The sequence below is a fragment of the Gallus gallus genome, chromosome 26 (genome assembly GCF_016699485.2).
Source record: "Gallus gallus isolate bGalGal1 chromosome 26, bGalGal1.mat.broiler.GRCg7b, whole genome shotgun sequence".
NCBI lineage: Eukaryota > Metazoa > Chordata > Aves > Galliformes > Phasianidae > Gallus > Gallus gallus.
The window spans coordinates 4217996-4243962 of record NC_052557.1 but is presented as its reverse complement, the minus strand read 5'-3'; the positions used below and the strand labels follow the sequence as shown (position 1 = coordinate 4243962).

Below are 25967 nucleotides of genomic sequence, written 5' to 3'. Positions count from 1 at the left end.
GCGTGGCATTGGCTCCTGCTTATCACTGCCACCAGCATGCTGGAAATGCATTGCATTGCTGCTTCCCGGACTGAATGAACGCCCCTAAGAGCAGAACGGGACCCTCGTGCAGGGATTTCTGCCACACATCCGAGTGGGAATGGCTTCATTCAATGCAGTGGGTTCTCTGACAGCTCTCAGTGCGTCTCCAATGCTGCCTGGGCAGCTCTGAGGGCCGTGCTTTGTCTTTGTGATGGTTTGGTTTATGTCTGGAAGGTGTGAATGTATTCACTCTGTGGCTGAACTCCCTGCTGGTTCTGGAGGGGTTTTGGGGAGCAAAGCGGGTGAAGCAGGGCCGGCAGTTTAGAGAATGCTTCCCTGTGATTCATTAGGAGCTCCCGGCCCAATAAACATTTAAAAAGCCATTAAAGGAGCAGTTAATTTTTTTCCCCTCTCAATAAAACTGCCCAGATTTGACAACCATGACCGACTCCCTGCGCTGTCGCACTGCCAGTGTGTGCGTGGGGGGAGAAATGGAGCAAAATGCAGTGGCTGTGCACTGATCTCGGATTTGTATAGCAGCCCTTTCTGCAGTCGTCGCTTTGGGAGGCACTGATGGGTCCTCAGCAAACGGAGTGCTTCTCATCCCCTCGTTTCCACCGACCTCCCTCAAACTGCAGCCTCCAGTAAGGGCAGGGCAGACCCACAGGGCCGGTGACAGACACGTATTCCCGTGGCCAAGCACTGCTGTTGCTCCGTTGGCTCTGAGATGGGGGCAGGAAGGGGCTGGATGTGGGGTCAGGAGCTCTGTAGGGCCGTGGAGGGGGGCTGGCTGACCCCGGGGCTGGAGCTGCTGGGCAGTGCCTGCGGTCGGCAGTGGGCAGTTCTGGGTCCTTTGGCTGTGATGCTGTGCTGACGCTGTGGGTCTCGGGTGAGAAGCCCCACGGTGCAAAGCACGTGCTTGGACAGATGGGATGCGGGACAAACTGATGGGTTCGGCTGTCAGCACGGCGTGAGCTGCTCGTGCCCTGCCCAGCGGGACGTGTGAGCAGAGCGGTTTGCTCCGAGTGCAGCTCTGCACAGCTCCAAAGGGGCTGAGCCCAAACCTGCACCTCCCAGACGGCGCAGGGAAGGAGGGCACTTGCTTTCAGCCACCACTGGGCTCCTGGGCAGCCCATTTCCAGCTGCAGTGCCTCTGTCAGCTCCCGGGAATGCCCTCACGGTAGCTCAGTTTTGCTGCCTTCCCTCACCCTCACTGCCCTTTTGTTTAACCCAGCCAGGAGAGCTCAGTGTGTGGGGCTGAGTCTCAGGACGGGCTGTGTGTTATCCCTGTGCGGGATGAGCCTGCAGCTCTGCCTCCCACATCCAGGCTCGTGTAAAACAAAAGCAGTGGCAGCAAAATCCTTGACGAGATACGAGCTGCCTCGAGTTTACTGAGAAGGGAAAAAAAGAAAGAGCTTTGTGTGCATTAATCTGAGAAAAATGGATGCTTTGGCTCGTCCAGCTGAAGGCACTCTGCTATGGATGCTTGCGAAAGCCTTCATAGTCTGGAAAAGCTGTGTTTGGGTTTTGCATCTGTTGCTTTTAATAGCAGACACGTTCTGGTCCCAATCTTCCCCACAGTTCTGTCTGGAATACGTGGGTTGGTAACAAGGCAGCTCCGATGAGCGGGTTGGGATTCATTATGCTGCACTGCTGGTTGGGGAGGACTGCGTGTCCTATAGGGAACTTTCTTTGCCTTGGGCCCTTCCTTAGCTGGAAAGAGAGGATGGACTGAAGCCAGGCTCTGGGTAAGAAGCAGCATCTGAAAATTGGGTAGTTAAGCGCCTGCAGAGTGCCCTGCTGGAGCAGAGATGCTGGCAGATTTCAGAGGCTCTGATTTTGGCACGCTCCTCTTCAGGGTCACCGAGCCCACACTGCGTCGTGCGGCGTAACCCCTCTGTCTGCTTCTTTCTTTTAATGAGAAACCCGGAGTCTTGCAGGCTGCTTAATTACAGCGCAGGATGCGAAGCGCCCTGTCCTGGAGCAGAACCCTGCTCCAAAAGCTGGCTTTCTGTAGGTGGACCGGGCGAGCAGGTGGGCACTGATGGATGGGGCCAGGCTGGATAGGCAGCCCGATCTGGGGGGGCGCCCAGCCCATGGCCGGGGTGGGGCTCTGGGGGCTGTAAGGGCCTTTTCAACCCAACCATCCCATGGTTCTGTGATCTTTAAGATTCCTCCCAACCCAACCATTGTATGGTTCTATAATCTTTATGGTCCCTCCCAGCCCAACGGTTCTGTGATAACGTGGCACGCAGACTGAGGATGGCACAGCACTGTGTCCCATCCCGTCTCTTCCAGGTTGGAGCTGGGGGGTGACAGAGAGGTGTGGGATGGGGAGGCACACCGGGGAGCCCTGCCTGTGCACCCCGCGCTGCGCTCAGCCTGCAGCCCGCACAAGGTACAGCGCTTGTCACAACGAATACAGTCTCAACTCTGTCTTCAGAAAGTTTTCTTGATTCCAGTTGGCACTTCTGAGCCGGGGAGGATCGGGATTGCAGCAGAGAGGTCCTCACAGCTCTCCTCCTCCTCTGCTGCAGGCGTTTGTCCTTGGAGGACCCAGGCCGTGGTGCTGGGGAGGTGATGTCTGAGCTGGGCACCTTTGGCTGCCGGTTAAAAACCAACCCACAAGAAAAACCGCCTTGTTTGGCCATCTCGTTTCTCAACTCCTCCTAACCCAGCAGTCCCTCTGAGATTCGTGGCTGAAGCCCCACAGCTCGGGGGCTCCTGGTGCTGCGGGTCATTCTCAGCAGCGCGGCACCGACCCGAGGCCTGGCTGGGAGGTGGGTGGCAGTGGGAGCACCGCACGGAGGACCTCAGCTTTGTCTGCAGGGCGTGTTAAACACACACAGCCTGAGAACAAAGCTCGGCTGCTCTGCTGGCAAAGGTTAAAAGATCCCCAGCGCGTTTGCATTTAATTATCTATTTTGGTGGCAGATTATTATTATTTTTTTTTCATTGGAGATGAAATCCGGATGGGTTTAAAGGACGCTGCTCCGAGCAGAGCTCGTGCACAATGGGCTGTAATGATGTATTCAGAGCTGCTATGCTTTGTCTATCCTTGTTAAGTACCCTGAGAATACAGACTGGCACTGAGGGAATTTAATGTGACACATAAAAATAAGGAGCAGTAGAGGAAGCCGGGATTCTGGTTGTTTAACTGGCTTGGAGCCTCGCTGCATGGCAGGCGGTTTTCCTCGGATGTGAGATGTCAAAGGTGGGAGAAGAGCTGTGCCTCAGCCTGGGCAATGGAGAGGGGCAGCCTGGAGAGGGCACGGGGCACACTGGCACTGCAAGGGCGAATGGAGCAGCGTTGTGCCCACTCGCTTCCATGGGGCCGGTGGCTACTGTGTGTTTGCAGCACTCTGCTGCTCCCCGGCCACCCGCTGGTTTAATTTGCTACTGTCATTTGCTAAATAATTGTTTCTCTGCAGTCTGGCCTCTGAGGGCAGCACCATTGCTTCGGGCAGCTCTTAGCGCAGCGTTAATGCTATGGTTCTCCCAGCACTTATCTCAGCGGAGCAGCGGCTCTTTGGGGGCAGAGCTCTGATGCTGCACTTCAAGCAGGTGGTACTGAGCGAGGCGGACGTGCTGAGCAGCTGCAGGCAGTGCAGCGTGGGGAGGAATTCCAAACACTTGCTGCCCTTTGAAGGAGATGGGGACACGTCCTGCTCAGTCCCTTCCTGGAGCCCTGGCCGCTCCGCGTGCCCTTGTAGCAGCATAGTGCCCCACAGCTGATTTTAATGAGGTTCCTCTTATAAAACCAGAATGTGGAGCAGCGGAGCGCTGTCAGCTCAGCCCTTCTCCTGCTCCTCTCCTGGGAGCAGAGGGAGGCAGTGCTGGGAGGGTCCGGGTGGGCCCCAGTGCGGTGCTGAGCTCATGGGCTGCAGTGCTGCCATGAGATCGGCTGAGAGCTGTGGGGAGCTGAGCCCAGCCCAGGTATGGCGGTGGGAGGGGGGGGTGAGGTGGGCTGCAGCAGCATGCGGTGTTTCTGGGGTGGGCTGCCCCGTAAAGCGGGGGAAGGAGGAGAAATGTGACTTTCACATGCTCTCCTGGAAAGGAATTGCATTTTCTTAGCGGCCCAGGAGGGAGGATGAGCACAGCCCAGTGCCCCTCATAGGCTCAGTGCATGGAGCAGGGCTGGGTGTTACTCCGCCAGCTGGGGAATGGCACTGTTGGCAGCATTCAAAGCGCTGGTGATGGGGAGGCTGAATTAATGATGACCTGAGACCCCCCTGGCTGGATGAGGATGCCTGCAGGGTGCTGTGCTGGGGGATGGCCGCACTCTGCCATGCCATGCGTTGGTACCACGGCCCCATTGCGCCCCAGGTTGGTCTGTGGGGCTGAGCTCTGTCCATGAGAGCCTCCTCCTGGGGCTGCAGGGGATCTGAGCGGCGGCTGCTGCCCCGTGCGTGGGCTCTGCTCCCATGTGCACCTTCCTGTCCCTGCAGGGCTGTAATGTCATGGAGGACCAGGACCTTCGGGACATTGGGATCGGAGACCCGCAGCACCGCCGGAAGCTCCTGCAGGCAGCTCGCTCGCTGCCAAAGGTGAGCGGGGCCGGGGCGCTGCCCAGCGTGGCTGTGAGACAGAGGAAGCAAAAGGCCAAGCATGGTGTTAATTGCAGATGCTGTGTGCGTTGGGATCCCTGCCCCCTGCTGCTTTAACCCCTCTCTGCTTTCTGCCTTTGTAGCTGAAGCCCCTGGGCTGTGATGGGAACAGCCAGCCATCCGTCCCTGCCTGGCTCGACTCGCTGGGGCTGCAGGATTACATCCAGTCCTTCCTCTCAAGCGGCTACAGCTCTATTGACACTGTGAAAAACCTCTGGGAGCTTGAAATAGTCAATGTGAGTGCTGCCTGCCTGTCCCCACAGCGCCGGGATCCTGCCTGCATTCCCTGCAGGGAGCAGTGCTACATACAAACAGACTGCTGGAAGGGGGATGCTTTGCTTTGTGCAGAGGGCAGAGAAGCTGTCCCTCGTGGCCCCTCATGTCCAGAGATGGGCAACAGAGCTGAGGGGTCTGGAGCACAGTGGGGTCTTATGGGGAGCGGCTGAGGGAGCTGGGATGGCTGAGCTGGAGAAGAGGAGCTCAGGGGGGACTTCATGTCCTGAAGGGAGGTTGTGGTGAGGTGGGGGTCGGCCTCTGCTCCCAGCTAACAGCGGTGGGACGGGAGGTGATGGCCTCACACGGCTCCAGGGCAGAGGCAGGCGGGGTGTAAGGAAACTCTTCTTCCCTGAACGAGCAGTGCTGCACCGACACGGACTGCAGGGAGCGGTGGGCCGCCATCCCTGGAGGGGTTCAGGAATGTGGAGATGTGACACTGGTTAGTAGGGATGGGTTGGGGTTGGACTTGGTGAACTTAGAGGTCTTTTCCAGCCTTAATGCCCCCACGATGCCCCAGGAACTGCAGGCCCTGCATTCCACAAACCACTGTGCAGCTCCCCAGTGCTGGCACAAGTTCTCTTTCTCAGCGTTGTCTCTCCCACAGGTGCTGAAGGTGAACCTGTTGGGCCATCGGAAGAGGATCATCGCCTCGCTGGCTGACCGGCCCTACGAGGAGCCTCCAGCAAAGCCACCACGCTTCTCACAGCTGAGAGTGAGTCCATGCCGTGCCCCTGCTGCCCACAGTGTCTGTGCAGAACACTCACTGGTAGCTGTGTTCTGCCCCCCTTTCATTCAGAGAACGAATTCCAGGTCTATTGGGTACCTTCAACTCCTTCTGGTTAACAGCTGACACCTCTGAGGGACGCAGAGCCCTGCAGAGTGCGGGTATTGATGGCTTTAGGGTGGGTTTCTGGCAGGTTGTGGGGCACAGTCAGCATTACTCTGCTTCTTTTGTGCCCAGGAAATTCTGCCTAGCAAAATCGACAAGAAAGATAAACACCCTACCGTGTCAATATTTGAGCTAAAAGGAGAGAGAGAAAAAAAGCTTGTTTTGTATTAGAACAAATGGCTTTGGCCTGGTAGTTCGGGTCAGTGCTGGCTCTCAGACAGTTGGTGGCCTGGGAAGAGTGCTGGAAATGCTGAGGCAATCGCACATCTGGTGTGTGGAGGAGGAGTAACCCTCCTGCAGTTCCCACCTTGGCTGCTGCTGGCGGTGATGCAGAGTTCTGTGCTCCCACTCTGAATAGAGTGCAGCAGAACTCAGGCAATCTGCAGCCTGCTGGCTCTGGCTTGGCCAGCACTGACCTCGTGTGTGCGTCCTCCTCATCTCTGCTGCTTTACATCATGAGTGCCCACATCAGAAAAACCTCATGGTTGCAGGAAATGTCCCCTCATCTCCACACAGCTGCAACTCCAGAGCACTTGGGCAGGGATGCGAGAAATTACAGCCTTGCTGAGCTCTGCCTGAGCCACACAGCAGCAAATATTCCCCTTCGCCAGGAGTGATGTGCTCCGGCCAAAGCAGCGGATGAGTTTTGGGGCACAGGGAGCCGTAGGATGCCAGACCCTTAGTGCTGGGGTTGGCTGAGAGGGGAATGCTCAGAATCACCGTTGTTGTTATAAAGCTGCAATCTGAGAGCAAAAAGTGAGGAGAGAATTCGTGCTGCTGCTGCTGCACGCAGAGCCTGGGGGCCAGGAGGGTACAACCCTGCAGCTTCACCCCACTGCTGCGACCACAAGAGCGCAGGTGGGAGGGAGGCAGCCCCTCCCAAACATCCTCTTGAGATGATGGGACCGAAGTGGTGGTGGGGAGAGGAGCTCTTTGTGCAGCCTCAGCTGATTGATATGCTGGCTGGGGGAGGCTGGAAAAGAGAATGGGCCATTTGCAGTGCTTCCTGGTGCTGCAGCTGCTGCGTTCCAGCGCCCGGCTCTGGCTGGGGAGCGGAAGGACGTCAATGGCAAATTAAGCAGGTCCGCTGAATAGGGCTAATGCGTGCTGCAGCTGCGAGCTCCGCGTGTTGCCTGCTTGGCACGTCCAGGCAGTGAGCATTGCCTGCGGGAGGAGCCCGGCTGTCAGGCATCTGGGCTGAGCTCTCACTGGGCAGCTGGGTCCTCAGCTCCAGAAGGGGCAGCTCCGTGTGTTGGAGCCCACTGCACTCAGAACGCCCTTCACGCCTGCTGCCCTCCTCAGACAGGGCAGGGCAAGGCAAACAGCTGCCCAGAATGGTCCTGGAGCAAAGCAGGGGCATTGAGTGGGAAATAAATAAGGCGAGTGAAGGCGGTGAGCCTGATGCCGCAGGGCAGGAGCTGTGCCCAATAGCTCAGCCCTTTGTGTTGGGTGCTGGGAGGAGCAGCCTGCAGTGCCAGCTCCTGGTGTTCCAAGGGAGAAATAATCCCAGCCTTAAACCGAGGCACAGGGCTGGCAGAGCCAGAGGAGGAGCGCGGTGCGCACAGGGCTGTGGCACTGGCTAACCAGGATGGTTCTTGGTGTCTGCCTGTTCCAGTGCCAGGACTTGATGTCCCAGACATCATCACCTCTGAGCCAGAACGACTCCTGCACGGGCAGATCTGCTGATCTCCTGCTGCCCTCCGGGGACTCCGGGAAGAGGCAACACGAGCGTGGCAGCGAGCTGGCGACGTACTCCAAAGTTGAGCGCTACAAAGCACAGGTCAGTGGGTGCTGCAGTGCATCCTGTGGGCCCCTCTGCATGGCTCAGTGCATCACCCCCTAGTTGAGGAGTTAGGATGAGGCTTCAAGAAGTGGGAGCCGATGCCAGCAGGTTGCTTGTGCCTGGCTCACCTTGAAAACGGTGACTTGCACGTCCATGGGCAGTGTCACTTTCACCCCTCCCAGCCCCTGTGAGGTCTGCCCACTGCACACCTCAATTGCATCAACCCACAGAGCCCTGCTAAGATCCGTGCTGCACCCTGGCATGGACCCGCTGTGACTTCACACCTGTGTGCCTTCCCCTTCCAGGAGGACCGTCGGGAGTCAAAGCTGACCCTGCGCCCTCCCAGCCTGGCTGCCCCCTACGCACCGGTCCAAAACTGGCAGCACCAGCCAGAGAAGCTCATCTTTGAGTCCTGCGGGTATGAGGCCAATGTAAGTGGCTTTTGGCTTTTACAGGTGGGGAGGGGGAGGAGGCTCTGGGTGTTGCACATGGAGGTGTCGCAGTCCTCCCTGCTCCGTGGGTGACTTGTCTCTCTGCAGCCACAGCTGTTGGGTTGCGGTGCTGCTTTGGGGTTGGAAAGTTTCCAACCTGAAGCCTTCGGGATTTCTGAGTGCTAACACATCCCCTTTTCCAAACAGTACCTGGGCTCCATGCTGATCAAGGACCTCCGAGGTACAGAATCAACACAGGATGCCTGTGCCAAGATGAGGGTACGGAGCCCATGGGACAGTCACAGCTGTGGTGGGTGACATGGGGCAGAACAGGGGGTGCTGGTGTAGCTGCAGTTCCCCACGCCCTGCAGACGGGGCAGCGCAGGGAGCCACTATCACTAGTGAGCTGATCCCTCCCCAGCACTTTTCCCTATAATTTGGATGTCTGTGCAGTAGGAAAACAAATGATTTCACTGGAATAAAAGGTTTGACTTCAAGTCCCCATCCCTTTCTGTCTGCTTCCACTCGAAGCAGGTTTTCTTCCTTCTGGTCCAAGCCCCCGAAAGCCTGATGTTATAGGGCCTGAGGGCCTTTCCTGGCCCCTAGCAGGACTGGGGGTGATGAGGAAAGGAACACTGATCCACAGTTGTTCATTTGAATGTTCTTGTTTCTGAAGAAGTCCACAGAGCATATGAAGAAGATCCCGACCATAATACTGTCCATCACGTACAAGGGAGTGAAGTTCATCGATGCCTCTAACAAGGTGAGCTCAAAGTGCCTCAAAATTGGTGTCTGGAGGGACATGGCCTGCAGTGCTACCTGCCTGGGGGGCTGCAGGTCATATCTGGCAGCTCCAGAAGCCATGGCTAGGTGCTGTGTAGCTTTTGGGAGCCATGGGAAAAGCACCGGGATGGTGATGGCTATCTGAATGATGAAGGCTTGGCACGTGGGCTGCTTGTGTTGCCATTTGTTCCTACCATGGGACAGAGCTGAGACTGGTCTGGCTGGGAGAAACCCCTCCTGCCAGTCTCTGTTGTGCTCCCTGTCCCCAGTACACATTTTGCACCACTGCTGTTTGCTGAGCAGATTGTCCTCAGAAGGGTGATGAGTACTTGTGGTTGTCTCCTACAGAATGTCATTGCTGAGCATGAGATCCGTAACATCTCCTGTGCTGCCCAGGACCCTGAGGATCTCTGCACGTTCGCCTACATCACCAAGGACCTGCAGACCAGCCACCACTACTGCCACGTCTTCAGCACCGTGGATGTGGTGAGTGTGATGGGGCTGCAATTGAGGGCGTTGGGGCTGCAGTGAGAGGTCTCTCTTCACTATTTCTGCCCTAAAAGATTCCTTTAGCAGTCCTGGCTCAAAATGCATTTACTTTGCAACTCTGTTGACAAAGAGAATATTTGTCTGGCTTCATTACTGCAATTTCCAGTGCTGAATAAACCAGGGCAGGAGATTTTCCCTCCTGGGGAATACTCCGTGAACAAAACCCTGATACGCTCTCAATTATGAGCAGTGTAATAGGCTGATTTAACAGCTTTTTAATTCACTGAGAGTGTGACAGCACTGCTCGCTTTTATTCCTGGGCAGAATCAGCTTTGCAAAACATTTGGACTCTTTCTCTTTACAATGCCAGACGGGTTGGAGCAGCCCGTAGGTGGCCCCGACTGCTGAGCGCGTGGGCTCTGTGCGATGCGGGGCGGCTCCTGTGCACTAACAGCTCTGTGTTCCCTGCGTTCTCTCTGAAGAACCTGACGTACGAGATCATCCTCACCCTGGGACAGGCGTTCGAGGTCGCCTACCAGCTGGCCCTTCAAGCCCAGAGAGCGAAGCCTCCGGGTGCTGCAGCGGGAGAAACGATCGAAACAAAATCTTCCAAACCGGTGCCTAAACCACGAGCTGGCATGAGGAAATCCGCAGTACGTACATGCGAGCCGGGTGCTGCGAGCTGGGCTTTCTCCTGGGCACAACTTGCTTAAAGCTCCCCCTTCATGGTGCAGAAGTCCCTATGGCCTGTAGCATCAGGCACTGCTGGTGCTGCAGTGCCCGTGGCTCTGCTTGCTTACAGGCTTGCTGCATACCTGGGCTTCCCCTGTGGGGTAGGGCAGGCAGAGGGGATGTAGCCTGGGTTGGGGGATTGGGTGCCCTGCTGGATCCAGCTCCACTTTCATGTGCAAAGATCGGTGGGTAACCTGCAGTTTGCAGCATGGTAGTGCCCCCATAGCCAAACTGAGCCTAGCTCGGAGCTGCTGAGGAGCAGGGACTGCTGCATAAGCCATTGCTTTCCTTTAATGTCTCCTTTTGTCTGTGTTCTGCTTGCTCCCCCCGCTCAGGTGCCGCTCCCTCCCGACACCCGCTGTTGTTACTGTCACACCTGTACAACTCACCGCCCCTCCTACCTGCCGCTGCAGTCTGTTAGTCCTGGAGCTAAGGTCTTTACCCTTCTTCCTGCCATCTTCCATCACCAACCGACCTGGGCTGCTGCCCCGGCTGCCACCGCTCCCCACACCTCCCACCATGGCCCCGTGTCCTCGCTGCTGCCTTCCCCCAGCTCATCCCAGGGCTGATTAACCCCAGGGACATACTGCTCCCAGCTGCTGCTAATGCAGAGCAGCAGCTCCCAGCTAACTGTGCTGCTCTTCCCGGTGTCGTTAACCTTCCCCTGGGATCCTGATTGAGGAGGACAGGATGAAAAAGCACTGCTTGGTCAGAGAGAGCTCACCTGCCAGGAGGTGTCTCCCCCTCTCTCCCTCTCCTCTTATTTTTGTAGTGCCATCTCTGTAGTGCTGAATTTTTCATGCTTGTTTGTGCAGTGAGGTGAAGCTGTCGCTAATGGTAATGGGGGCTTGCAGGCCTAGCTCAGGAAGTCATCCCAGGGTGCTGGGCTGAGAGCAATGTGCTTGGAAATGTTTGAGCTGTGAAGGACTCAAACGCCTCCGCAGTGAGAGCTGCAGCCCTGCACACACGGATGGTTTGGGGATGGGCATCAGCAGCCTCTCTGTGCTCTGAATTCCCATTTGCTCTGCCCCAGCCTCGGGCTCCCGCAGGCACGTGAAGCTAACGCACTCTTCTCTCCTTCGTTTCCAGCTGGAGCCCCCTGAAATGGACCAAGATTCCCAGTCTCATGCCAGTGTCTCGTGGGTCGTGGACCCCAAACAGGACTCCAAGCGGACCCTCAGCACTAAGTATGAGACCACTATCTTCTAAAGCAAACAAACCCCGTGTCCACCTATAGTCTAACCGTGCCTTTGCGATCTGATCTGTCTGCTGTTCTAAACTCCCTCTTCCTCCAGCTGCTCGCACTGAGCCCCGCGTAGGCACTACGTCAAAGGCAGCAGCACTTAAGAGACTGTAGACTTAAACGGCTTTTGTACCTGATCACTACTGAACACTGTGAATTCTCCTTACTCGGAAACAAGGGTAACGGGCTGTTAGATCCCCGTGAGGTGGGAGGTGCAGAGGGGTGCAGGCGGGGGGCGTCCGAGATGCGGAGCCAGGAAGCCGCCCACCGTTTTCACGTCTTTCCCCTCGCTCTGGCACTGTGACTCCCTGGGGTGACGTGGCACTCCCCCAGGCCTTCTTTTCTATTTCACCTTCTTATCCTTGGACTGATGGAGACCTCTTGTCTCTGCGGTGCACGCACTCCTTCCTCCTAGCTCCTCTACTTCCCGACTGAGCCACGGCTGCACACTGTTCCAGTGAAGTCACCCCTCTCCTTACTGTCACTTGAATCGACACTAACCACTGTGATGCTGTCTGCAAATAACACCTTCACTAGATTTCCTCATGGGTACCCTGCCCACAGCCTCTCTCCTCGAAGCATGGAGCAGAACAGCTGCTCTGCTGTGGGCACAGCTGGGTGCCACTGTTCCCACTGTGAGCTCGGGCCCTTCTTGGGGACGCGAGTGCCCTGCAGGAGCTGTATGGCTGCATGCATTTCCGTCCCTTGTAGGGCTTACCCCCATGGCCCTTCTGTTCTTGCTCACCAGACCACTGTGAGCTACGGGTGTAGTTCTCACTTTGCAGATTGTAAAGAGGTTAAGCACTGAAAGGCACATGCTGCTGGCCCCATGCTGGGAAGGAGCAGTGGTTGAGCCGTGCTGTTAGGGGGTGCAGCAGGCAGAGCTGTGCTGTGCTCAGTGCATTTCCTGTGGTTTCACGTTTTTGCCAAAGGGAGGAATGTGATTGAAATCAGTCTGCTGCTGACCCAAAGCCTATTTTCAGTCTATGAAACATTGCACGATGAGGGCTATAGGGATCTTGAAACATCTGTTGCCTTTCATCCATGAGAGCAAGGATTTTGGTTGGAAATGGCCACGTGTCAGCGGGCACCTCGGCCTTCCCTGGCTCTTTCCCAAGTGCACATGTTTTTCCTCTGGGAGAACGTCCCCATTTCTGTGTATCTTGGTAGAAGCCACTTTTGATTCCAGCATACGGCTGGAAACTGTTTGCTTGGGATGCAGGGCACTCAGCACAGTCAGAGTGGAGCTGGGCAGCTCTGGGAATGCTGCGTGGTGGCCCTCACCCCACAGCTGCCCACACAGACCGTCCCTGGGTCTGTCCCCACTTCCACCTCTTGCTTTTGCAAAGCTCAGAGATGAAGCAGAGGAGGAGGAGAGGGGTGGGGTGGTTCAATAGCTGCCAGCACTGGAAAGCAGGGCTCCAGCCCAGTACTGCTTCTCCCCAACTTGCCGTGTGTCCCAACAACTGAACCGCTCCTTGCCTCAGTTTCCCTCTTTTCAGGATGGGGACACACGTACCTACCTCTCAGGGGGTGAGGCTCTCTCTGTTCCCACAGCTGCTTGAGGGCACTTTAGTGAAAAGCATTGCAACTTCCACACAGTGGCAGCAAACTCATTGCGCTCTGCTTCGCTCTCTGACAGAGTATGGAGCTCTCAGTCCCGGAGCGATGCTGTCTCACAGCCCAGCTCCTCGTGGGCAGCGGCTGCCAAACCTTTCCCAGGGAGGGGCTGAGCAGATGGGGCAGCTGAAGGTGAGCTGTAGCTCACTGATGTGCCTCACCGTGGGCTTTGCGTCTCTGCCACATCCCTCACAGCCTGGATTTGGTGAGCTGGGGGTGACAGTGGGTGTATGTTAGAGATGTGAAGATAAGGGGACAGCACTTCTTGCTCAGCTGCGTGGCACATCTGCGTGGGCATCGTGAGTGTGTGTGGGGAGATGGTGCACTCAGCGCTCGGTAATGCTCTGCTTGCAAAATAGTTTTTAGCTTTCACCCCAAATCTCCCTTCACGATCACCAGTTGCCATCAGAAATGAACAGTCAGAACAGCAGCCCTGAGTTGCTGGCACCTGTTGGGCACGCTTGTTCTCACTCCGAAGTTCCACCGAGGCCTTTGGGCTTCTGTTCCCCAACCCTGTGGTGAAATCAGATGTTTCAACATCTTTATTGAGCTCTTCCTCAGGACTGGGTTTGATCTTTCAAATCCTTCACGGCTTAATGGCATTGAGTGGCAAACTGACTTCAAAACAAGGGCCAGGCTGGTAGGAATCCAAATGAGAAGACTCAAGGGATTGCCTTAAAGCAAGGGAAGCAAAGCCCAGCCGTGTATGTGTAATTCACGTGTCAGGAAGCCCTTAACATAGAGCCAATGATCACACTGCCATGCCCAGAATGCTGCAGTGTCTGCAGAGCTCCGGGGTTTGGGATGGATGCTCGGTATCTTTCCAAGCTGTAAGTGTGCCCTGAGGCATTTATATCCTTTGGAGAGAAGCTGAGTTCGTGATAGCAATGGTAGTTTGGCATTTGCCGTGCAGCTGCCCACACGTATGCCTGCTCTTCGAGGGTCTGAGCTCTGCACTCCCCCTGCTTTCAGCTGGGATCTGTCGGTTCCTTCTGACACCGGCTCACTGGTGCATGTGCCTTTCTGAGGGTGACCCTACCCCACCGGGGTGGCAGGCAGCCCTGCCTAACTGCAAAGCTTCCTCTGCGTCCATAACCCTCACGGTTGTCTCATCTCCTGGCTGCACGCCTCGTCTTTCCCGGCACTTGTGTTTGTATGACTCGGAAATCATTCATTCCATTATCTTCCTTTCTGTTTGCCTCTGAAAAGCTGAGCTCCGGGCAGCTGTCTCCTACCACGGAAATGTAGTAACGGGGCAGAGACCTAAGAAGCAGTGGCCTGCTGACATGAAGACCATCTCCATCTGGCACTGGTGTCTGCCTCTGAGGGTGTGCATGGCTGCTCAGTGAGGGCTCCCAAAGCAGAGGGGGAAAGGGATCCCAGCCACCAGCTGAGAAAAGCAGCTCTCCATTTCTAGCAAAGGAGAGCTGAGACTTCCGAGGCCGAGCGATGTCACGTTTTCTAGTCTGAGACAAACTGCTTTCGACCTGTTTCTTTTTTACACGTGAAATGATACAGAGCAAATCCAGTTCACAGTCTAAATGTAGCACTGCAGTGGTTTTTTTTTGGTGAGGGGAAAAAAATTACTTACTGAGAATCTACGCAGTCCAGCAAGGAGTACAATAGAAAGTCTTACCGGAGGGAGTGGTGTGTGCATCTCTTACGGTACTTAAATCTACTTCAATTCTGGGTGAACAGTAGAGAAACGCCAAATTCTTGGAAATAACTTCCTCCAGTGAGAAGCCTTGCAGGGTAAGTCTGCATCCTTTCTTTTCAAAGCCACTCCACGCTTCTATAGCCAATGGAAATCACGTAAGGAAAAGTCTGCGAAGGATCTCTCACCTCAGAGTGGCTGTGGCCAAGTATTTACTGATGGTACAAAGCTTGCTTCCCTACAGAGAACTGTTGCATTGCAATACTTGACATTTCTATGGCAAGGACACAACTTCTTCCCATTTACGCACTGAATACGTGGAGAGGAGTCCCTTCTCCAGCCTCTTGTGCACCTGTCTTGTTTTTAAATGCAGTTACGCCCTGAAGGGTTGGGTGGTGTTTGTTTTTCTTTTTTAAGCTTATTCAATTGTGATTTAGCACTTTTTTTTTTTTTTTTTTTATACTAGCTCATTATTTAATCAGTGCAACGATTTTGGAGGACGAACAAAAGAGGAGTTACATTTTGGGCATTCCACTGAAACAGTCCATAGCCAAGGATAGATCACAGCGCCCCGCGGATGGCCTGGCACGGCATCCCCAGGCAGTGCCATCTCAGAGGTGTGCTGTCTGCTTGCTTTTTCTTTGAAGCACCGCAGGATTTAACAGGAGTTCTGGCTGTGGCCGATGTGTTTTCACAGCGCTGTTCCCCTGGAGGGAGGGCTGTTAGGAGGGTTGTGATTTTTAATTCTTCCGATGCAAAAATGTAGCGCGGCACGTTCGTCATGATCTGCACAGGCGCTGTAGTGGTTGGGGATGTGGTGCCCTGCTGCTGTACCAGGATGATATGCCCTAATAATGTCTGTTGAACTCCGGTTGCTGCTGTACGTCAGGATTTCATTAGTCTCCCTAGGCGGTAGGACTAGGAGAGAAGTGAACCATAATCCCAAGGGCACAGACCTGTACGTGATGGGGGAAGCGGAGACTATTTTTTTTTTTACATTGATGAATTTAGGAAACCTAACATTCCTTGTTATGCGTATGTTGCAATTCATACTGGTGTAAGTGTAAATATTTGGTGTGTTGGCAACAAGTCTTTTTTGGAGAGATTGCAAATTGAACCTCTGCTTGGGAGGAGGGACACCCTTCTGCTCTGACACATGAGCTTTGTGAAGGTTGGCTTGGAGGTGAAGTGGTGATGAAGACTCCAATCTTCAGAGGACTGGACGTTGTGACCCTGGTGGTTCTTTCCAGTCCTGTGTGTAATTCCATGGTTGTCTTTAGTGATCCAACAGTTCTTTAGCCAGATACTCTTTCTCACTTCATAGACAGCAGTTGTTTTGGCAGTGCATCTTCCCCTTTCATTTCAGTGGGGTTTTTTTTTGAGGTACTTGCATGCTGGAGGCTGATCCTGGGCCGTGCCGGTCACCAACTCCTTGTGCTTTGTTAGCCCATCTATACGCAGTATTTTGGCTCTTCCTCCCCACAGGGTTTCACAGTATCTGGAGGAAAGTGCTGAGCATTTCTGGTGCTGGTTAGAATCTAAGTGCATCACTGCCTGCCTGGGGAGAGGCGGTGCAGCCCTGGGTTTTGTGTTTTACAGACTTCCAGTCGGACATGGCACGAGTCCAGGCTGACAACTCAAGATGGATCAACCGTGTTTGACTTTTTTTTTTTTTTTTTTGTAGAGGAAGGGATGAATTTTTATTTTCCAACTTGAAGCTGCTTTATCCTTTTTAATTTTGTATTTACAAAAAAAAAAAAAAAAAAAAGGAAAAAGAACAAAAAAAAAAGGAAAAGAAAAGCTAATCGTAGCTGTTTGAACTTGCTTTGGGATTTTTCTTTTTAGGAGAAAAAAAAGATGCAGTTTTTGTGGGGTATGTGCCTGTTTCCCTCCTGGGGAGACAAGCGGGCACCGTACAGGACGTGCCTCCAATGAAATGCGAGGTACCGTCACAGGGCTGCTGTGAGACACAGACCAGATGCCAAATAGTACTTCCAAACAACTGCTCTGTGTGCAGCTGATGTGGGTTTAATTGCTTTAATGCTCCTTCCACCCCACTTCAGAAGCTTCTAGCAGCAGAACTTCCTCTGGCTTTCTTCTGCTTGCATCATTTCCATGCAATCAGATCTTTATTTTAGAGCAAGCACACTGTTTGCAACGCTGTGTTGTTGCAAAAAGTCTCCCTTTTAGGTCTCATATTGGCATTACCTACTGCATTTTATTTTATTTTATTTTTTCTTTTTCAAAAGGAAGTAAATGTGCTGCTCTTACAAAGTAGATCTAGCTCAAACACTTCTCTTACCCGTGGAAGAATAACCTGAGATTCCCTAACAGGGCAGAGAACAGTCGAGTTCAGTTTGCAATGTAGACATTTTTGCTAATTGTGATGTATGACAGTGGGACTGATTTGTAATACAAATGTTATTTAATCTGTCTGTATTTTGATACTTGAATTTCCTTTTATTTCCTGTATATACAATTGTTAATCTGTTCAAATTTGTCGGAATTTTAAACATCTTGTGGTACCAAACATAACCAATCTGTGCAACAACATAGACTGACCTCACTACAACAAGGCGAGATTGTAAATATTCCTGGGCTTCCAGCAGTCGTTTTGTTGTTTTCATAATTGTACAACTTAGAACAGACTGAATTAATAAACAAACTTAGACACACATTTGCCCTGTCGTCACTGTGACCTAAGTGTTACACAGCAGCCTCCTGTTCATCTGCGTCACAGCAGTGGTCTTCTCATGCCTGACCTGAGCAGCCAAAGCAGGTAAGAGGAAGGGGTGAGGGTGGGCAGTGCAGTGAGCTTTAATGAGTGCAGCAGCCTGGCACTGCACATATGTTGTTTTGCTTTGTAAAGCTAAGGAACAAGAAAACATCAACAATGTCAAAGCATTGCAGAGATGATTTGCTGGTATTGTGAAAGCAAAGTACAGGATGCTGTTCTGTTGGGATCAGGCCTGATGTCATTCTTTGGCAGCAGAATGCAGGATGTGTGCCATCCTAACGTGTGTGGCATGCTAGATGCAAACGCTGGCTGCTCAGCAGTCACTTTGGCTGAGGCTGCTCTTTCTGCAGCTAATCATACTGATCCCGAATACAAAATTCTTTTCAGACTAATTTGTGTATAAAAACACATCTGTATGTTCTTTAAAGATAGACTTACCTACAGTGTGATGATCTCCATCCACCCTGTCCATGGGAAAAGCTGATTTTAATCCCTGTTAATGTACATCTGCGAGGACTGTCCCACTGAGGGTGGACTGTCAGGACCCTGATTTAGCAATGATAAACCAAATGCTCTGCAGCACAGCAGCCATCGATTCATATAACAACAGTAACAGTTTGGGCAACCATTGTATATAGTATTTACCAGCAAAGATTTTTGGCATACCAAGAAGTAGGACGTTTTCACTACATAAAATTAGAGCAAGAAATCCAGGCATTTAAATACAGGTTAAAGTTCAGGGTTTTGTGTCAAATAAAATCTAGCTGATGTGAAATACTAAATACATCGGGGGCTGCTAAATTTATACCATATGTTCCATCTAATAATTCAGTAAGTCAGGTTTTCAACTAACACTGAAATATATTGAGCAGTTTTAATGATCTTAAATACCATGTGGCTTTATCAAATCCAAACTGCGTCCCTGGGCTGTGACTAACGTTTCAGCAGAGCAGGCTACGGACCCACCGCAGAATTAACACCTTGAATTAGGAAAAAAAAAGAAAAAACCTTAAACTTCATTGCAGTTTTATAACCTCCACTTCCCATTTCCTTCTCTGCTAAATAGTGGCATTTTGGGGGGGGGGAGAAGAAAGCCATTGCCTTTTGCAGTTGAGAGGTTTATTCAGATATTGACATGCTAAGAGTCACTTCCCAGTAGCTGTGCTGCCTAGATGGGTCTGTCTGATTTTTCTACAAGCTGAAGCATGATTTGAGAAATTGTTGGAGAATGTGTTCCACCCTTGTCCTCCTGTGTGGTACATAGTCAAGATGATCACATAGAATCTCTTCCTGAATCTGGTTCTGCCTCTGGGAAAAGCACTTTCTTGAGAATGGCTGAGTAGAAAGGGCCAAACACCTGCCTGTTGTGGTAGGTCACACTTCTGAACCTGTGCCCGACTTCCTGCAGCTCTTCCTGAATGGCATCGAGGCCCTTTGGGAAATCTTTTTGAGACTTTTGTCCATCGGGGGAAATAAAAAGGCTGAGAAACAGATGAATCCGCTGTTCTGTAAGGAGCAAGAGTAGGAAAACAAAAATCAGCCTTTAAGCAGAACAATAGCCTTTGAGACAAAGGGTTCCTTGTGCAGTCAGGAGCAGACCTGAGGACAGCTGCACTGATACAGGGTGTCAGGGACCAGCAGTGCTCTAGGCGGACTTGGGGACATAGTGAATTAACGTGGTGTTCTTCCAAGTGCTAAGATGAGACAGCATCCAGTATAGGAACAGAGGTGAAACTACTCTCCAGCATCATGTCTGTGAATATTATGTATATACGTGCCTTGTTTTCACTTTGTCCTGGGCAGCTGCTTTTAACAGTGGCTGTAGCTGGGATGCTGGGCTGGCAGACATTAGGTTTGATGAATTTGGCCATGCTGAAGTGGAGCAGTTCAACAGTATAGGTTCTTTTTTGCCCACTCTGTGAGTTTTTGAACAGAACTGAAGTGTTAGGCATCTTAGAAGCATAATGGAATTTAGAACTTCAGAGCCCAGGATTTATCTGGACTGCCACAGCAGCATTTTAAAATTGAAAGTATTCAAGAAGGCTCTCTGAGGAGCACAGAGCTGAGATTAACTATCCAACTACCTCAGATGTTCTTGTGTTTCAAGTATGTATTTGGGAAATGCTGATAGTGACAAAGAGTAGAGACAAGATGTTGATTTTTAGACACAGTAAGGGGAAGACTGTCTGGCTCTGTAGCTTCTAATGCTGCTCCATCAGTGAGTCATTGCCATCACATACTGCCCTGCCTGTGGTACAGTGAGGTTGGCTTAGGCTGTTAATTCAGCTTTCTGAATTCCTTCAGAACAAAATAGCCTGCTCTGTCTGACATGCAAGGAATAAACCCAAGTAATGTGGTAGACTCCAGTGGGCTGAGGAGGGTACATGATACACCGGGCAGGAAGAGCTTCACCTTATTTTCATAGCTGATAAAAGATAGTCTTGCATGTGAAAATAATCTTTCCTGTAGTGTACTACCTGCCCGTGGCACAGCAGTCTGATGTGGAGCTATAGCTTTCAGAGTACTAATAAAAGGTCAAAATAATCAGCTCTCATCAAAATCATTTGAATAAATATTTTGATGGAGCAGCATTATAGGGGAAGCTAGTTAGCTGAATACCAGGCAGTGCACTCCCTAGGGATAAATATTACTTAAAGATCTTAGCATGGTGCTTTACTTGAGTCAGTGATTAAGCTCTCACTCTACATCCTAGCCTGAAGATTGCTACATCACCTAGTAACAGACCTTGTACTTGGGCCTGTTTTGCTTTTAGCAAGGATGGTAGGATTTAAGAGATTTTCAAAGCAATTACTGTCTGGGAGCCAGAGTGGAATAGGAAAATCAGGGCAGCTTCTAGCTTCCTTGCTTCTGCAGTAGTTCTGCACAAGGTAGGGAGTTTGCTTTGCTGTCACCTATCTTATACTTTTCCTGCACATTCTAGGGTCAAAGCCTAAGAGTAGAGGACCTCTTTAGCGCTGAGGTAGACATAAGCTCAGAAACTCACTGATGATATTCCGGACTGCGTTGCCCTTGTCTGCGATGCTTCTTATCTGACCTTTCAGGGATGTACATTTCTCACTGGTAAAAGCAGGGTAACCCAGCTGTGAGAGTGTTCTGCTGACTTCCTGGAGCACTTGATCACTGATGTCTTGCAAAGCTTCCTCATACCTAAATCGTGCAAAAGTATATGCACTCTGGCATATTTGTTGGGAAAGGGGTCTTGCAACCTGGGGATTCTCTCCATGTGCCCTTTTGTCCTCAGCACAGACAGGTAGCATATAACAACCAGTGCTGAGCCACAGCTGTAATGCCTACCACAAGTGAAGTAAGGTTCCTTTCTTCCCCTGTTCTTTGGCAAACAGGTGAAAGCCCTGCACTACTGATTTTCCCTATTAATCAAGAAGGGACAATGGCTCTAGAGTGTTAGCTCCCAGCTGAGCGTGCTGGCTGGCTTCCCCCCACTCCTTGCAGTGGGCCTGGCTGCTATTTGGATCTCAGATCCTCTTCTGCTGTAAGAGGAGATTCCTGCTGCTCATCCTACAAGTACCATCAACTAGTACCTGCATCCTCACTCTTCTCCTTATGGAAAAGAAAATATAAATAACCCACCTGATAGAAGACAGCCCTTCCAAGAGGACTTTTGTTACCAGTTTCAGCCTAGCAATAAACCCAGGTGAGTCAAATAAGGTGCTTCCACACACGCCACTAGTCACTAGCAGGACTGCAGCTATGATGGTAAGCTGATTCACTTGTGCCTGTACTTCCTGTAGTCGAGCCTGATCCAGAAGCAAGGTCTGTGAACAGAAACCACACCAGCCTGTGAGCACATAGGCAACATCTGTGATAACAGAGCAATTCTTGAGCCATGGAGCAGCGCTATAACAGCTCCATGAAGCTGAGTGGAGGGAGGCTGGTTGGCAGCAGGGAGGTTTAGTTTTGTGAGAAATCCAGCTTGTTTCACATGGGGAATAAACGCTGTCCAATGGCATAGAAGGGACTGAGACTCTGGATGGATCTTTCTGTAGAAGATGGAGAACCTGTACACTTGTTTGTTTTGTATATCTCTGCATCTATTCCCTAGAAATGTCCCAGTGCTCGTCCTACCTCAGGGTATTCATTCTGTCCAGGCTCCCAGCAGAGCAGATCCATGTAGCCTCGATTTAGTACAGACATGGCACTTGGCACAGTTGTGTTACTGTTGACTGCACCCTGGAAGTGTGCATCAGGCGAGCTGCTGGTGGCAGGGCAGGACTGCGACTGCAAAGAGGATGCAGACACTTCTGCTGCTGCTGCTCTGCGCAGCCACTCTGTTGTGTTATCCAGGCTATCTGCAATGTGTTTTAAAAAACAAAGAAACAAAAGAGGATTTTTGCAAGAACAGGTAGGTCAGGCTAAGTCAGTAAAACTGGCTACGTGGTGTTCCAGGCTGAAGGGGATGTGCATCTGGAATGGTGGGGAGTGACTTACACCACCTCTGCCATGCAGTATTTATGTTCTATTGGCAAGGCGTGAGGTTAGGCTACTGAGACTGGTACCTGGAGAGCTTTATATTGCATAGAGGATATCGGTCTTCAAAAAGCACCTTTAATTAAATCTTACAAGGGAGTGAGGCAGCCAGAGAGAAATATTCTATGGCCTAACAAAGAAGAGGGGTTTATATCAAATTGGCTTTCCTCTTCAGATACATGTGCTAATGTTTTGATGATTCCTCTGTGGACCTCCAAACACTTCAAAATTCAGAGATCTTACTGTTCCTCATGAGGTAGCTATTAGGTCTAATGCATGCAGAAACTGAAGCACACTAAGTAACTTCTTTTATGCAAAGTATAGTAGTGAAGAGGCTGAGAAAGGGACCCCAGAGTCCTGCTTTTAGAGGTACTTCTCTCATTGAGCATGTGATGAAAGCATCAGCTTTAGAATACTCAAGTTCCTTCTTGGTGCTTTAATAGCTCCTGTAGAAGTAATAGTTCTTCTCTCCTCTTCCCCACTGACTTACTGGGAAGCTTATCTAAGATTTTCTGGAATTTCTCCTGTTCATACTGGACGTAGCACTCCTGTAAGTATGGGCGGAGGTTCTGGATGGTAAAATTCAGCATATCCATTTTCATCAGGTCCAGCACCCGGAAGATCTCCCTGAGATGAGGTACAATGAGTTGAAAGCTTAATACAGTATTAAAAACTACAGTTGGAGGTAATTTTAGAATACTGAGAAAGAAGAATTCAGATCCTCTAACTTCATTCCATTTTCTGACAAAAGGCTGCTCAGTCTAATTGGGGTGTCTGGTCCCTAAAAATTACTAGAAAAATTAGATTTACTTCACTGAAGACTCTTTTACTGTCTAGGAGCAGCTGGGTAACACACATATATATATATACACACTGGAGGGAAAGAAGAAAGATACAATTGCAGGGCAGTTTCCTCTAAACCCCGTGTTTTATTGTTGATGCTTTTGCTGGTCTGCATAGGCCAAAATGGAGTAAGCAACACCCACCTGAGAAGCTCAACTGGGTCTGTGAGGCTTTGTAGTCCTTGCACTTCCTCATCTCGAAAAGGTGCACACAACATTGCCATTGTGCTGAGGATGCTTGTGGAGAGACCGTGGATGTCCAGAGCCCCGTGCTCAGCCTCCTGCCTAATCAGCTCCAAGTCCAGGACCCCTTCAATTTGGCTTCGCAGCTGGCTGTTTTGTGGCAGCAGCAGTAATAACAGAGCCTGCCCAAAGAAGCAGCACTCTGGCCTGTGTTCTGGGGACGCAACAGTTCTCCAACAGAACTGCATGGCACAACAGAAATTGAGGCTGGCCTTGAATTGAGTGAGACTCAGCACACAAATTCTGGGCCACACCATTGCTTTAAGGGAATGCTTGTCTCTAATGACTCATTTCAGGATGTCTGGCCACTGTTTCACATATTGCAAAATCTCCTTTACCTCACACAAAAAAGTAGGGAATTATCTGCCTGGTGTCTAGTGGGATAGCAAACCATATGCAATTTCATGCCATGCTAAGACTATTTTCTTTTACTTCTAAACAATGTTCTTAAAGACTACAATGTACACTTCCATAGTAGGTACTGTTTGTCATACACCTCAAAGGGTGTCTTTGTACAGACAATTGCAGTTTGTGGGTTTTTGTTATTACTAAAACCAACAGTTAAATAGGCTTTTTGTCATTTTGGTAGTGTTTTACAGACCTGGGACCAGAGAACGAGTTTCCTTCTCTGTTAGGTTTTAGAAGGTCCAGCTATGTAAGCTCTGTTTCCCTGTAAACTAAATGGAGCTTATTTTCTCTTCCCTCTTACACTGTTCACGTGGGAATATCTGGATGCAAGGAAAGGCTAATTCTAAGGTACCCGTCTTCCCCGTGTCAGGATCAGCTGACCTCTTTTATTTCCTGCAGCAGTTGGATTGCCTGAGTGTAGTCTGGAGGACTAGCAGAGATCTGTTTTTTCAGGCGGTCCCAGAAGGCTTTGTGCAGTGTCTCCTTCACCCTGTTTTCCAGGCTAAGAAGGAAGAGAGGGAAGTTTCTATTAACATCAGATAAACACAACCTCTCAGTTGCGTTCAGGTCTTTGGACTTTTAGTTTTTCATAGAAATCTCTCTCAACCTACATTTCTCATTCTTCTAAAACGTAGCTCCTTATTCTCACCTCTGTTCATAACTGCACTTAGCCCCTCTTCATAGTGGGTTAGAAAGAACATGGCATTTTCCACAGAAACTCTTTCAGACCTCAGAAAAGATCAACAGAGCATTTTTCTAACCAGTGCTCATCTTTCCAGGAAAGAAAGAACATCAGTGACTTAAACAGATCCTTAACTAACGTGCAGACACTTGAGAGGTGTCCACCGAACGTTTTGCTTTGTGTCAAAGTCAGAGCTGAAGCCTCCACTTCTTTCAATGTGAGTCACATCTGATACTCATCGTATTTAAGAACTTCTTAGTAAATAATGAAGTAATGAATAAATCAAGTCTTTGTTTTGTTCCAGGAACTATCTTCTTGTTTCTATATTCAGGCCAAACCCACCTCCTTTCCATGTTCTCACAAGTCTTTGGTGACATGATAAAAGAAGCCAAGCCTGAATATGTGTATTGATATATATACATACATACACACCTGTGTGGGGGGAAGTTGACCATGTGCACTTTCAAGTCAGCATTCAGTACAATTTCATGTACAGTGCTGAGTCTGAAGACCTCATCACTCAATTCTTGCAGCTCATTTGTGGAGAGAATTTGTGGAGAGCTGACTGCAGAAAAGCAGAATACGAATGAATGAAATGATCTTTAATGTCCCTTGCAATTCAAACCAATCTATGGTCCTACGTATGTTGAACACAGCAAGAAGAGATCATGAGCTAGCAGTGTGCCCTTGTGGCCATGAAGACCAATGGTATCCCGGGCTGCACTAGGAAGAGTGTTGCCAGCAGAGTGAGGGTTATCCTCCCCAGCTCAGCCCAGGGGAGGGCACATCTGGAGCACTGCACCCAGTGCAGGGCTCCCCAGTTCAAGGCAAATAGGGAACAGCTGGAGAGAGCCCAGCGGAGGGCCATGAAGATGAGCGGGGCCTGAAGCATCTCCCTGATGAGAAAAGGCTGAGAGCACTGGGGCTGTTCAGCCTGAGGAAGGGAAGGCTGAGAGAGGATCTGATCATCATGTACAAATGTCTTGAAGGTGGGTATCAACAGGAAGGGGGGGGGGGCTGTTTGTTGAGGTGCCCAGCAACAGGACCAGGGGCACCAGGCTCATAGCAGAACCCAGGAAGCTCTATCTGCACATGCGAATTGTAGAACAGCTCAGGTTGGAAGGGACCTTTGTATCAGAAACTGTGTGATGAGCAGGACTAGGGAAGTCATCTTGCCCCTGTACGCTGCATTGCTGAGGCTCCACCTTGAGTACTGTGTGCAGATTTGGGCACCTCAGTACAGCAGCAGGGACACTGGAGCTGGTCTAAAGGGCAACAAGGTTGGGGAAGGGCTTGGAGAATATGCCCTATGAGGAGTGACTGAAGGAACTGGGGCTGTTTGGTCTGGGGAAGAGGAGGCTGAGGGGAGACCTTATTGCTCTCTTCAAATACCTGAAAGGTGATTGCAGCAGAGCGGGGCTGGTCTCTTCTCACTGGTGACAGGATGAGGGGAAATGGCCTCAAGTTGCACCAGGGGAAGTTTAGGTTGGATATCAGGAAACACTTCTTTACAGAAAGGGTTGTTAAGCACTGGAATGGGCTCCCCAGGGAGGTGTTGAGTCACCATCCCGGAGTGTGTTTAAAATCCGTCTACGCGCAGGGACATAATTTAGCGGAGGGCGGCTGACACCTAGTGACCGCTCGGGGCGGTGCTGGGCCCCTCCCCCGGCCTGGCACCGCCCGGGCAGTGCCAGGCCGGGGGGGGAGGGGGGCCAGCACCGCCCGAGGCGCCTCCCCGCCCGCAGAGCCCCCCGGGGGCTCCGGGCCCGCCCCCGCGCTGCCCCCCGTACCCGGGCCGGGCCCCAACGGCCGCTCCTCTCCGCTCTCCCGGGGCCCCGCAGCCTCCTCAGTATCATTCGGCCGCGGGGGCGGCTCGGCGCCGGCCATGGAGGAGGCGGCAATCTGTGTGGCGCGGCGCTCCCTCCCCTCACGGAGCGGCCGTTGGTACTGCGGCGCGTGCCGCCCTCTTCCCGCCTCACTTCAAACGGGGCCGAACCACTGCGCGGCGGGAGGGGGGGGGG

General features: G+C 51.5%; 2 protein-coding genes across 12 annotated transcripts in view; one reads left to right on the top strand and one right to left on the bottom strand.

Moving 5' to 3' along the window:
* The window catches only part of ANKS1A (ankyrin repeat and sterile alpha motif domain containing 1A), an 85616-nt gene extending 68411 nt beyond the window's left edge, over positions 1 to 17205 (top strand). For 4 of the 9 annotated variants that reach the window (XM_015298995.4, XM_004935037.5, XM_015298997.4 and 1 more), the window contains 11 exons: positions 4470 to 4568; positions 4712 to 4864; positions 5509 to 5616; positions 7409 to 7573; positions 7882 to 8007; positions 8215 to 8286; positions 8684 to 8770; positions 9139 to 9276; positions 9762 to 9932; positions 10347 to 10445; positions 11101 to 17205. In XM_015298995.4, coding sequence (XP_015154481.2) covers positions 4470 to 4568; positions 4712 to 4864; positions 5509 to 5616; positions 7409 to 7573; positions 7882 to 8007; positions 8215 to 8286; positions 8684 to 8770; positions 9139 to 9276; positions 9762 to 9932; positions 10347 to 10445; positions 11101 to 11220 — 1338 coding nt within the window. In that variant the 3' untranslated portion in view covers positions 11221 to 17205. The remainder of the gene's footprint in view (positions 1 to 4469; positions 4569 to 4711; positions 4865 to 5508; positions 5617 to 7408; positions 7574 to 7881; positions 8008 to 8214; positions 8287 to 8683; positions 8771 to 9138; positions 9277 to 9761; positions 9933 to 10346; positions 10446 to 11100) is intronic. The other 5 variants (XM_015298999.4, XM_004935039.5, XR_005841912.2 and 2 more) reach the window with 4 other exon arrangements.
* On the bottom strand, positions 16274 to 25897 carry TCP11 (t-complex 11). Of its 3 annotated transcripts, none has more exons than XM_418022.8 (9): positions 25737 to 25897; positions 24379 to 24511; positions 23646 to 23766; positions 22758 to 22978; positions 22262 to 22398; positions 21370 to 21593; positions 20875 to 21059; positions 20270 to 20433; positions 16274 to 18771 (listed from the first exon to the last, which is right to left on the bottom strand). In XM_418022.8, the coding sequence occupies exons 1-9, from the start codon at positions 25831 to 25833 to the stop codon at positions 18539 to 18541; spliced, it is 1515 nt and encodes a 504-aa protein (XP_418022.3). In that variant the 5' UTR covers positions 25834 to 25897; the 3' UTR covers positions 16274 to 18538. The 3 variants fall into 3 exon arrangements, with proteins under 3 accessions (XP_418022.3, XP_040508962.1, XP_040508963.1); XM_040653029.2 differs by having other exon boundaries at positions 18368 to 18771; positions 20270 to 20343; XM_040653028.2 differs by lacking the exon at positions 20270 to 20433.
* Positions 25898 to 25967: the final 70 nt, after the last annotated feature.